The 13,620-nt window shown below is 41.9% G+C and overlaps 1 protein-coding gene across 1 annotated transcript in view; it reads right to left on the bottom strand.

The window, feature by feature from the left end:
* The window catches only part of LOC115101611 (copine-5-like), a 224,865-nt gene that overhangs the window by 180,944 nt on the left and 30,301 nt on the right, over positions 1-13,620 (bottom strand). Inside the window, exons 2-3 of the mRNA XM_065005191.1 lie at positions 4,067-4,107; positions 1,006-1,052 (exon numbers count right to left, since the gene is read on the bottom strand). Coding sequence (XP_064861263.1) covers positions 1,006-1,052; positions 4,067-4,107 — 88 coding nt within the window. The remainder of the gene's footprint in view (positions 1-1,005; positions 1,053-4,066; positions 4,108-13,620) is intronic.

Below are 13,620 nucleotides of genomic sequence, written 5' to 3'. Positions count from 1 at the left end.
GATTGTGGTTTCTGCACCAGTTAGGACTGTTTCGGTTTTCACGTTTATTTGTTTTGTAGTTAGTTCATGTTAAGTGTCTCTTATTAAAGAACCATGAACTATAACCACGCTGCGTTTTGGTCCGCCTCTCCTTCCCAGGAAGAAAGCCATGACACTCAATCAAGCACTGCAAAATATTTGTTTCTTTTTTTAAGTCATATTGTTTGAACCTTGGGCCACATTCCGCAGGAAGCAACGTTTTGGAAGGTTCAGATAGAAATATGTTATGTAGAACAAGCATTCCTCTTCCAAATGTAGAATAAGGAATCACGTCGGCTCTATGGAATTTCTATCTACAACACTCAAGAACGTGTTGCAACTGAACGTGACCCACATCTGCCATCCAAGTTTACAGCAGTACAGAACTCACTGCACCTCCTGCTGAAATTCGGCCCCAGTTAAGACACTCTGCCCTGTGTCAAGGGTAAGGCCAGGTTCCTGGCAGAACCGGAGAGATTCTGACACTGACGCTAATCTTTATCGATACGTGTAGCAATCGCCATAATGGCCAATTGCTCAGAGCAAAAATATGTCCTAAGCCAAGCAATGAATATTCACAAGACAATCAATAGAGACTAGAATGATTGTCACGAGCAGCATTTACCTGGAGACAGACAGGGCTGGACCAGAACAGAGTTCTGCTGAGTCTGAGTATTCCCGAACAATTAGAATAAGAGTGTTCCACAAGCTAGATTCTAAAATGTTATGGAGAGGAAAGGAGAGGCCGCTTGATTGAGCTACTGATGCTGGTCAGACAGTCATTCTCCATGCTGACAACTTTAAGAGTCAAGAGACTCACAATTGTATTGGAGAGCAATTGAGAGTAGTTTGATTGTTGCTAGATTGTTGTGGAACACAAGAGAGAGAGCGAGAGGGAGAGAGAGAGAGAGAGAGAGTGAAAGCGAGACAGAGATAGAGACAGAGAGAGAGAGAGAGAGAGAGAGAGAGAGTTGTTCTGCTTCTTACCTCTCGCCACTGTTTGGTCTCCACCCCCTGAGTGTACAACACCACCACTGGAAAGAGAGGTAGAGGGAGAGGGGGGGGGAGAAAGGACAGAGAGAGAGAGAGAGAGGAGGGGGGGGGGAGAAAGGACGGAGAGAGAGAGAGAGAGAGAGAGAGAGGAGGGGGGGGAGAGAAAGAGAAAGGACGGAGAGGGAGAGGGAGAGAAAGAGAAAGGACGGAGAGGGAGAGAAAGAGAAAGGACGGAGAGGGAGAGGGAGAGAAAGAGAGAGGGAAAGAAAGAGAAAGGAGGGAGAGAGAAAATGAAAACAACAAGATAAAGGGGAAGAGACAAACAGATTACCAATCGCTTTGAAAAAACGTGACATTTCTTCATTTCATAAGACCAATGCTCTTTCTATCATCACATTCATCATTACAAATATTCATAAGACACCACCATTTCCGCTGTTTTCCCAGTATCGCATTATCAGATCTAGGTATTAATCTCTGCAAGTGAGAGATACACTAACGATTAACAAAGTCCCCAACAGAGCAACGGTGAATGCATAATTTAAAATATGATTTCTAAACAGTAGGATTCCCCTTAATATCCCTCTTTGCTTTCCTCATGGAAACAGTGGATTGAAGAAGAAGCTGTGCATGCTGGGACAGGGCATGTGACCTGTCAGATATAACCCCGGGTCCTTCTCATCTTTGGGAGAATGTAAAGGGCACTGGGTGGATAGAGAGTGAAGTATTATACCCTGGTCTATTAGAAGGAAGGAGACTGGGGGATAGAGAGTGAAGTATTATACCCTGGTCTATTAGAAGGTAGGAGACTGGGGGATAGAGAGTGAAGTATTATTCCCTGGTCTATTAGAAGGAAGGAGACTGGGGGATAGAGAGTGAAGTATTATTCCCTGGTCTATTAGAAGGAAGGAGACTGGGGGATAGAGAGTGAAGTATTATTCCCTGGTCTATTAGAAGGAAGGAGACTGGGGGATAGAGAGTGAAGTATACTTCCCTGGTCTATTAGAAGGAAGGAGTCTGGGGGATAGAGAGTGAAGTATTATACCCTGGTCTATTAGAAGGAAGGAGACTGGGGTATAGAGAGTGAAGTATTATACCCTGGTCTATTAGAAGGAAGGAGACTGGGGGATGGAGAGTGAAGTATTATTCCCTGGTCTATTAGAAGGAAGGAGACTGGGGGATAGAGAGTGAAGTATTATTCCCTGGTCTATTAGAAGGAAGGAGACTGGGGGATAGAGAGTGAAGTAGTATACCCTGGTCTATTAGAAGGAAGGAGACTGGGGGATAGAGAGTGAAGTAGTATACCCTGGTCTATTAGAAGGAAGGAGACTGGGGGATAGAGAGTGAAGTATTATTCCCTGGTCTATTAGAAGGAAGGAGACTGGGGAATAGAGAGTGAAGTATTATTCCCTGGTCTATTAGAAGGAAGGAGACTGGGGGATAGAGAGTGAAGTATTATACCCTGGTCTATTAGAAGGAAGGAGACTGGGGGATAGAGAGTGAAGTATTATACACAGGTCTATTAGAAGGAAGGAGACTGGGGGATAGAGAGTGAAGTATTATTCCCTGGTCTATTAGAAGGAAGGAGACTGGGGGATAGAGAGTGAAGTATTATTCCCTGGTCTATTAGAAGGATGGAGACTGGGGAATAGAGAGTGAAGTATTATACCCTGGTCTATTAGAAGAAGGAGACTGGGGGATAGAGAGTGAAGTATTATTCCCTGGTCTATTAGAAGGAAGGAGACTGGGGGATAGAGAGTGAAGTAGTATACCCTGGTCTATTAGAAGAAGGAGACTGGGGGATAGAGAGTGAAGTATTATACCATGGTCTATTAGAAGGAAGGAGACTGGGGGATAGAGAGTGAAGTAGTATACCCTGGTCTATTAGAAGAAGGAGACTGGGGGATAGAGTGTGAAGTATTATACCCTGGTCTATTAGAAGAAGGAGACTGGGGGATGGAGAGTGAAGTATTATACCCTGGTCTATTAGAAGGAAGGAGACTGGGGGATAGAGAGTGAAGTAGTATACCCTGGTCTATTAGAAGGATGGAGACACACAAAATGATTGAACTCTGACACTATTATGTACAGTATGTTGAAGTCTCCTCCATTCTTCTATGGTCCTACTAGAGAGAGTAGGACCATAGAAATGTTTATTTATTATTTATTTATTTTTACCTTTATTTTACTAGGCAAGTCAGTTAAGAACAAATTCTTATTTTCGATGACGGCCTAGTGGGTTAACTGCCTGTTCAGGGGCAGAACGACAGATTTGTACCTTGTCAGCTCGGGGATTTAAACTTGCAACCTTCCAGTTACTAACTAGTCCAACGCTCTAACCACTAGGCTACCCTGCCGCCCCGGCATTGTGTGCGTCCCAATTGGCATTATATCCCCTTTTAAAGTGTAATACTTTCGACCAGGGACACGTCCAAGACCTCTATACAGAAAGACCCCCTGGAGACTGTGATCATAGGACTCCTCTCTTCCTCTCCACTCCTCTCCTCTACGCTGAGGCAGCTAAATCTCAAAGCCGCCCATTTGTATTCAGTCAGGCTTGTGATTAAACCGTACTGTAGCTGCTTTACATTAAAGGGGATGGTTCAGGAAGTACTTTATTTTACTTCCCCAGAGTCATATGAACTCGTGGATACCATATTCATGTATCTGCGTCATTGTCAAAATCCCAAACTATCCCTTTAAGGTACTGTCTCTTTCTGTAACTCTAGCTGTGAGGAAGACCTGTCCCATTACTGTGCAAATGAGATGCAGTTATTGAGGGAACACTTTGAAATAGCGGAGTCAACTAAATCCCAGCTAAGCCGAAGATAGAAACTGGCGATGAAAGTGCAGGGGGAAAAAAAATAATTTGAGGTTTTCTAAGTGGAGGAATTTTTTGTTCATATTTTGCATTCTTTCACATTTCTTTTGACGACAGAGTGATCTTTATTCTTTACACCTACTAGTCATATAATATAAGCCAGTAATTCTTCTGTAATTGATTTCTTTTTTTGTGATTGTGATACATGTAAGATGATAACTGTAAAGTACTTACATGGATCAGATTTGGAGAATGTGTCTCTGTCTAATAGATCCCTGAAATAGAAGAGATTAATCTGATTTAATATTCTTGAAGGGGAGTGAGGTCACAAGAGTTCATAAGGTGGTCATAAGAGTTCGTAAGGAGGTCATAAGGAGGTCATAATAGTTCATAAGGAGGTCATAAGAGTTCATAAGGTTGTCATAAGAGTTCGTAAGGAGGTCATAAGAGTTCATAAGGAGGTCATAAGGAGGTCATAACAGTACATAAGGAGGTAAAAAGAGAGCTCATAGCCACCAAGATATAGAAGATACAATACACGTTTGGACTGTTTGGACTGTGTACTGTATTGGCTGTGTATGTATTGAAATAATATGCCAACAATCCCACTCAACTGAACTCAAACACATACAACGACTTGTAATATGTTTAGTGTATAGCCTAGATTACAACGTCCCTCTCTTTAAAACACATTGCATTACACTGCTTCATCAAAATGTCTCCATATAAATCCTCCAATTTGTAACATTATTTATAACGTTATTTACAGTCAGATGGTGCACCACCATCCAACAAACCAACATATCCCGATGGCCTTGTGTTTTCACTGCCAAAGTACAGTCCTGTAAAGTAACACACAGTAAATCTCCAGCTAGCTCCCAGAACACCGAGGACACTGCATGGAGGCAGAAGCGTCCATTGAAAACCTTGTGCACCACTTGGAGGGGAAAAAACAGCCAGTTCTGAGAAATCAGAGAGCAAAGTGTGATGAAGATTGCAGTAGCTTGTGGTTCTAAAGAAGATTGTGTGCCTGGTCCTAGTTTGTTTACCCCTGTGATAATGGGGCTGGCAGCTAGCACTGCACCACCCTTTCTGACCCGGTAAATCTGGAGTGCAGGCCCCGGGAAACCAGGGTGGGGGGGTGACGGCAGGGTGAGCAACCGTAGCATACCACAGCACACAGCCACAATAGGAGTCACACCGGAAGAACCACAGTCATTACTGTCCAACTAAAACCATACATACACACACATACGGTATACTATTTGGAATTTTTAGCCCTCCCTCTCTGAACATCTTCCATCCTGCTGGAGAGGACACGGACAGGAAGTCATGTCCCCAGTTACGGAAATATATTTTCTACTTTTCGAATTCATTTGCATTTTTTTTTCTCTCTCTTCAAAATCCATGTGGCACTTCTCCAACTGTGGAGACTAGTGAATCCCAAATTACACCCTATTCCCTATTTAGCTCATTACTTTTGATCAGGACACATTTTGTAGTGCACTAGATAGGTGATACAGTACTGTAGGTCGCCATCTGGGACACAAGAAAAGCAGTCTCATCAGAATTTCCATATTTACTACTGCATCAAACCTGCCTTTGATGTCCTGTTATAGAATATTACAGTCAATAAATAACTCACTAGCAGCACAGTATAAGTCATCCCATCCCTACATCCGGGGGGGTTTAATACAAAGTCATCCATTACTGGGATGTGAGGGGAAGTGTGTCTGCAACTGACATGACTACAGTTAGAACGTTGTCATTGTAATTATCATTAGAGAGAACAAAGCCATCCGTGTCAAACCCACACACACACACACACACACACACACACACACACACACACACACACACACACACACACACACACACACACACACACACCTCGTTGCATCCACCTGGCTCTGCTCTGTTCTGTCTTCCATTAAGCTAAACCAATTAGCTTGTCCGTCACCTTTTCCCTGTCTGTCTAAATGTAATGTTTGGAACTTTAGAGCAGAGCTAAAGTATGACATTTCCAACTGTCACTGTGTTAATGAATGTTATTGTCACGCCCTGGCCATAGAGAGCGCTTTTATTCTCTATTTTGGTTAGACCAGGGTGTGACTAGGGTGGGCATTCTAGTTTCTTTATTTCTATGGTTTCTAGTTCTTTGTGTTTGGCCGGGTGTGGTTCTCAATCAGCTTTAATTTCTTTCATCACATTCCCAGTAGGTCAGAAGTTCACATACACTCAATTAATATTTGGTAGCATTGCCTTTACATTTTTTTACTTGGGTCAAACATTTCGGGTAGCCTTCCACAAGCTTCCCACAATAAATTGGGTGAATTTGGGCCCATTCCTCCTGACAGAGCTGGTGCAACTGAGTCAGGTTTGTAGGCCTCCTTGCTCGCATTCGCTTTTTCAGTTCTGCCCGCACATTTTCTATAGGATTAAGCTCAGGGCATTGTGATGGTAACTCCAATACCTTCACTTTGTGGTCCTTAAGCCATTTTGCCACAACTTTGAAAGTATGCTTGGGGTCATTGTCCATTTGGAAGACCCATTTGCGACCATGCTTTAACTTCCTGACTGATGTCTTGGAATGTTGTTTCAATATATCCACATCATTTTCCTGCCTCATGATACCATCTATTTTGTGAAGTGCACCAGTCCCTCCTGCAGCAAAGCACCCCCACAACATGATGCTGCCACCCCCGTGCTTCACGGTTGGGATGGAGTTCTTCGGCTTGCAAGCATCCCCCTTTTTGCTCCAAACATAATGATGGTCATTATGGCCAAACAGTTCCAGTTTTGCTTCATCAGACCAGAGGACATTTCTCCAAAAAGTATGATCTTTGTTCCCATGTGCTGTTGCAAACCGTGGCTTCTTCCTTGCCGAGTGGCCTTTCAGGTTATGTTGAGATAGGACTCTGTGGATATAGATTATATTGTACCTATTTCCTGCAGCATCTTCACATCTTCAGCATCTTCTTTGCTGTTGTTCTGGGATTGATTTTCACTTTTCGGCACCGAAATACATTAATCTCTAGGAGACAGAACGCGTCTCCTTCCTGAGCGGTATGACGGCTGCGTGGTCCCGTGGTGTTTATACTTGCGTACTATTGTTTGTACAGATGAACGTGGTACCTTCAGGCGTTTGGAAATTGCTCCCAAGGACAAACCAGACTTGTGGAGGTCTACCATTTTTTTCTGAGGTCTTGGCTGATTTCTTTTGATTTTCCCATGATGTCAAGCAAAGCGGCACTGGGTTTGAAGGTAGGCCTTGAAATACATCCACAGGTACACCTCCAATTGACTCAAATGATGTCAATTAGCCTATCAGAAGTGTCTAAAGCCATGACATCATTTTCTGTAATTTTCCAAGCTGTTTAAAGGCACAGTCAACTTAGTGTATGTAAACTTCTGACCCACTGGAATTGTGATACAGTGAATTATAAGTGAAATGATCTGTCTGTAAACAATTATTGGAAAAATTACTTGTGCCATGCACAAAGTAGATGTCCTAACCGACTTGCCAAAACTATTGTTTGTTAAATTTGTGGAGTGGTTTAAAAACGAGTTTTAATGTCTCCAACCTAAGTGTATGTACTTCCGACTTCAACAGTAGCATTTAGCAACAATTTGTTTTTAAACTTTCACCCACATCTAAAATCTACGAATGGAAATTCTCACAACAGTAATATTTTACACACAATGAAGGTACCTATAAAGCAATCACTTCTGATGGAAAAACACACATAGGCTACATCACAAATAGTACCCTATTCCCTATATACTGTAGGGATGGGGGGGGGGGGGGATCGATAGTTACATAACGCAATTAAAAAATATATGTATTTGTATTTTTTTTGAGTCAAAAGCTTTTTTGAAATAGACAAAGCAGGAGAATACTTTGCTTTTGTTTTGTTTGTCAATAAGGGCATGCAGGTTGAATACGTGGTCCGTGGTCATTTGGTTAAAAGCCAATTTGACATTTGCTCAGGACATGTTTTCACTGAGGAAATGTAGGAGCCTGCTGTTAATTGAAATGGGGAGGATTTTAACAAGGTTGTTGTTGATGTACTGTATATCCCACGGTAGTTATTGGGGTCACATTTGGGGTGATTCGTCCTTGTTTCCAAGTATTGGGGAAGATGCCAAAGCTGATGATGTTGTTAAAGATGATGTTAAAGAGTTTAAGTATGGTCAGTTGAAATAAGTGGTCTGTATATTTTATCATTTAATTTAGATACCATCAACACCACAGGTCTTTTTGATTTGAAGGGTTTGTACTTTGTCCTGTAGTTCATTCAATGTAATTGGAGAATCCAGTGGGTTCTGGTAGTCTTTAATAGCTGATTCTAAGATTTGTAATTGATCATGTAGTCTATATGTTTTTACTGTTTGTTCTTTATTAAAAAGCCAAAAAGATTGGAAAAGTGGTTTATCTATATGTCTATATTTTGGACAAATGGCTCTTCATCTTGTTGTTTGTTTTTGTGTGTTCAAATTATTCCAGAAGTGGTTAGATTCTATGGATTCTGAAATGACATTAAGCTGGTTTCTGATGTGCTGTTCCTTATTTTGTCTTAGTATATTTCTGTACTGTTTTGGTATTTCACCGTAGTGAAGGCATAGACTTTTCTGGGTCACTGTGTTTTTGGTCAGGTATGTTCTTCAATTATTTTCTTAGATTTTTGCATTCTTCATCAAACCATTTGTCATTGTTGTTCATTTTCTTAGGTTGTCTGGTTGAGGTGTTTAGATTTGATAGGGAAGCTGAGAGGTCAAATATACTATTTAGGCTTTCTAAGTTTAGACCTTTGCTATTAACCTTTTGTCCAGGAAGTTGTCTAAAAGGGTTTGATTTTTTTTGCTGGCCAATAGTTTTTTGGTAGGTTTCTACACTACTTTCCTTCCATCTATAGCATGTCTTAATAGTATGCTGTTTGCTTGGCTTTGATGCCTCATGATTGAGTATTGCTGTGATCTGATAGGGGTATCAGTAGACTGACTGTGAACGCTCTGAAAGACTCTGGGTTGAGGTCAGTGATAAAGTAGTCTACAGTACTATTGCCAAGAGATATATATTTTTCTCTCTCAACATTAATGTTCAAAGTATTCCTCTTTATCACGTCACCTCAACCAAACACACCAAGTTCATTATGTTGCATTAGGCACATTGACTAAAGCCGGTTAATGTAATTACTGAAACGTTCAATATACGATGAAGCAGGTGGACTGTCTGTTTGGTATTGACATCTGATACCACATGATCAAAACAGCCATTTTTTTTATTTTATCTTTATTTTACCAGGCAAGTCAGTTAAGACCAAATTCTTATTTTCAATGACGGCCTAGGAACAGTGGGTTAACTGCCTGTTCAGGGGCAGAACGACAGATCTGTACCTTGTCAGCTTGGGGATTTGAACTTGCAACCTTCCGGTTACTAGTCCAACACTCTACCCACTAAGCTACCCTGCCGCCCCATTATATAACCGGTCAGGGAACTCTGAAGAGCGTCTGATTAGATCAATAAAGTAATATTCTTTGCCTAATAATCTCTAACGCTGTTCCTTTTATTTATTCGTCACTGATCACCGCGTCATTGGATAATGTGTGGTTTATCTGATTAATGTGGAATGCAGTGATAGGATGTGATCTAAATTATATTACATGTACAGTACATAGAGCCCCTGTGATTTCTCTATGTGGCTCTCTGCTGCAGCATATCAAATGTGTGAGAGAAATGCTCTCTCAGACTACTATGGGTGTATACCAAATTGTATTCTATTCCTTATATAATGCACTACATATGGGTCCTGGTCAAAAGTAGTGCACTATGTACGGTATGGAGTTGCCATTTAGAAAACAGCTTATGAGTATGCTGCCTAAGCAGTATCCCATTGAAAAAATGTCTGTGGCTGGATAGCTTGCCAATAAACACAACCTTGCAAAACTCTATGTCCACTTTGTCCTCTGCCTACTTAAATAATGTAACGGATGTCGTCTGGAGATGGAGAGGAGGACCAAGGTGCAGCGTGGTAAGTGTTCATGTCTTTTTAATAAACAAACTGAACACTTGAACAAAACAATAAACGCTGTGAACAAAACGAAACGGTACCGTGTGGCCCAAACACTCGCACGGAAACAAACACCCACAAGCCAAAGGTGAAAACCAGGATACCTAAGTTGAATTGTACAATTGACAGCTGCCTCTGATTGAGAACCATACTGGGCCGAACTCAAAAACCAACATAGAAAAACAAACATAGACTGCCCACCCCAACTCATGCCCTGACCATATAAAAACACAGACAAAAACAAAGGAACTAAGGTCAGAACGTGACAAATAAAGGTTCAATAAATTAAATAATAAAAAAATAAAACATACACAACTCATAGACAATATTCACCAAAATGTCTGCCTCTGAAACCAAAATGTCTCCCTCTGAAACCAAAATGTCTGCCTCTGAAACCAAAATGTCTGCCTCTGAAATCAAAATGAAACCAGGTATGGGAAAACGAAGGGGTCAGTCAAACATCCCAGACACTCATTTGGAAAATGTTGATGTTTAAAAACACCAATTAATTCATATAGTAAGAGCCTCTGGACATCATTATGACACTATATGAATGTGTCATAAACATCACTTCAAATTGTATTCATCCCATATTTAACCAGGTAAATCCCAGAGAATATCTTTCGAGTCCAACAACAAGATATCAGCATAATCTCCAGATAAAGTTACCTGTTTATTTAGCTGGTGACCATAGTCTATGGGTGTCTTTATGTAAATGAATGTGGATCACCTCAGTGGGTTATATAATTCTTCCCTTTGCAGGGTTTGATAATGAGGCCCTAGAGTTGTCAGAAGTATAATTGGCACCTCCAAGAGCCTGTTTGAAGTATAAGTAGCACCTCCAAGAGCCTGATTGACGTATAATTGGCACCTCCAAGAGCCTGTTTGAAGTATAAATGGTACCTCCAAGAGCCGTTTTGAAGTATAAGTGTCACCTCCATGTGCCTGTTTGAAGTATAATTGGCACCTCCAAGAGCATGTTTTAAATACAATCGGCTAACTCTATGTGCTGCTACTGCTGAGTGTCTATCTCTTCTCTAATTGGTCCAATAGAAGTAACAGGATCTAGATTTTCTAGTGCTGTATATCCCCATTCTCTCCTACAGCCTCTGACCTGCTCTGCTCAGATTGAGGACTACCACTCTCCTCTGTCCACTCAGCAACTATTGTGGGGTCAGCTGGACAGTGAGGCAGGAAGAGGATTTTAAAGCCAGAAGGTGCAGGAAAAAGCTTTTCTATACAATAATTTCCGTGGCCAGACAACACAGGGTCAAAAAGTCAAGAATGGAGAGAAGGAGTTGGCGGTTGTCTGGCTCATTTCACAACCTCAGGCCTTGTTGCTCTTCCCCTCAATTACATTTTGGGATAAATAATCAGCAATCCTCCTGCAGGCTATATTGTAGTTTAGCTCATTTGTAAATTTGTTCAAGGATACTCTTCCAAGAATTGTTGAAAATCTCCAGATCTCCTGCCAGTAATCCCTAATCATTTCTAAATACTAAATTCAGTGTAATTTTTTTTCACTGTCTACCCAAGCATCATCACTGAATCTCATACTGCATCTTAGATTGCATCCCTATTTCCTATATAGTGCCATTTTGGAGGCAACCTAAGTTGATGGATATTTTTGAGTTTGGTGGAGCCTATGGCTGTCTCTATAGTATAACCCCTATATTCCTCCATTATACACAGAAACAATGTGATAAATCTGAGTTTGGTGGAGCCTATGGCTGTCTCTATAGTATAACTCTAGTATAACTGTGAAGTGCACGTGTGCAACCTTGCGGGGACACGAAATTGAGTCCAATTCAAAATCATATTTTCCCTAACCGCTAACCCTAACCCCTAACCCTAACCCCTAACCCTAACCTTAACCCAAAAACCTAACCTTTTGTTTGTTTACTATTATTGTGGGGTGTATAGTGTTATTGGATTATCTGTAAAGAACATACTGACTCTTGATGTAAGGTGTGTGGTGGTGCCCTGCATGATTCTGGTGTGTATGAGGTCCCAAGATGGCATAGCTGTCAGACGTCCTTTGTCCTCATCTTGTCGTGTCAGATTTTACCTAAAATCTGAAATCCACAATAGACGCTAGCCAGAATCTAACAAGAAGCTAACAAGAAGCTAGCCAGAAGCTAGCCAGAAGCTAGCCAGTTTACTGGCTAACGTTAGTATTCCACTAACCACGGTTTGTGGTCATCAGCTATCCCTTAGCTCGAAAAGCTATCGCCAGTTTTGTACAACGCGACTCAGACAAGAACATATCGGACCTATTTTTCTCTCCATATCCCCAGATTTCAACCACAAGCTCTGGACATTTACACCTGGAACTCGCAGCTAGCTAGCTGCTCTCCGTGTGACAATTGGCTTACGTCAATCCCAGAGCAAACATCAATTATTCCGGAGCTAGCCAGCTGAAGGGTTCCATCAGCCACTCCTGGGCTACAATCACCTATCCGAACCCCCAACGGGCCTTCACGACTGGACAACCGACGTTATCTGCCCGAGGGAGTTATCCAACTGGCCCCTCCGTCGCGACATTGCCTGAACGCCCATCTGCGGCCCGCTAATCGTTAGCTGTCTTATCGGCTGCTATCTGAATAGGGCTTTCTTGGGTCACTATAACTATATCTATTTTGCCAATTGGATTGATCCCCTCTACCACACGGAACCTCACTAATCTACCCACGCAAATGCACGAGGTGGCTAAAAACAGACCTCCATCCTATGCTAGCTTGCTACCGATGGCCCGGCTAGCTGTCTGAATCGCCATGACCCCAACCAACCTCACTACTCACTGGACCCTTATGATCACTCGACTAATCATGCCTCTCCTTAATGTCCATTGCTCTTCTGGTTAGTGTTTATTGGCTAATTTCTCTGTAGAGCCTCTAGCCCTGCTCACTATACCTTATCCAACATTTCAGTTCCACCACCCAGACATGCGATGACATCACCTGGTTTCAATGATTTTTCTAGAGACAATATCTCTCTCATCATCACTCAATACATAGGTTTACCTCCACTGTATTCACATCCTACCATACCTTTATCTGTACATTATACCTTGAAGCTATTTCATCGCCCCCAGAAACCTCCTTTTACTCTCTGTTCCAGACGTTCTAGACGACCAATTCTCATAGCTATTAGCAGTACCCTTATCCTACTCGTCTGTTCCTCTGGTGATGTAGAGGTGAATCCAGGCCCTGCAGTGCTTAGCTCCACTCCAATTCCCCAAGCGCTCTCTTTTGATGACTTCTGTAACCGTAATAGCCTTGGTTTCATGCATGTTAACATTAGAAGCCTCCTCTCTAACTTTGTTTAATTAACTGCTTTAGCACACTCTGCCAACCCGGATGTTCTAGCCGTGTCTGAATCCTTGCTTAGGAAAACCGCCAAAAATTCTGAAATCTTCATCCCTAACTACAACATTTTCAGACAAGATAGAATGGCCAAAGGGGGCGGTGTTGCAATCTACTGCAAATATAGCCTGCAAATATAGCCTGCAGAGTTCTGTCCTACTATCCAGGTCTGTACCCAAACAATTTGAACTTCTACTTTTAAAAATCCACCTCTCTAAAAACAAGTCTCTCACCGTTTCCGCCTGCTATGGACCACCCTCTGCCCCCAGCTGTGCTCTGGACACCATATGTGAACTGATTGCCCCCATCTATCTTCAGAGCTCGTGCTGCTAGGCAACCAAAACTGGAACAT

The sequence above is a fragment of the Oncorhynchus nerka genome, linkage group LG20 (genome assembly GCF_034236695.1).
Source record: "Oncorhynchus nerka isolate Pitt River linkage group LG20, Oner_Uvic_2.0, whole genome shotgun sequence".
Lineage (NCBI taxonomy): Eukaryota > Metazoa > Chordata > Actinopteri > Salmoniformes > Salmonidae > Oncorhynchus > Oncorhynchus nerka.
Note: the sequence above shows the minus strand (reverse complement) of the source record. Positions and strands in the feature narration are given on the sequence as shown.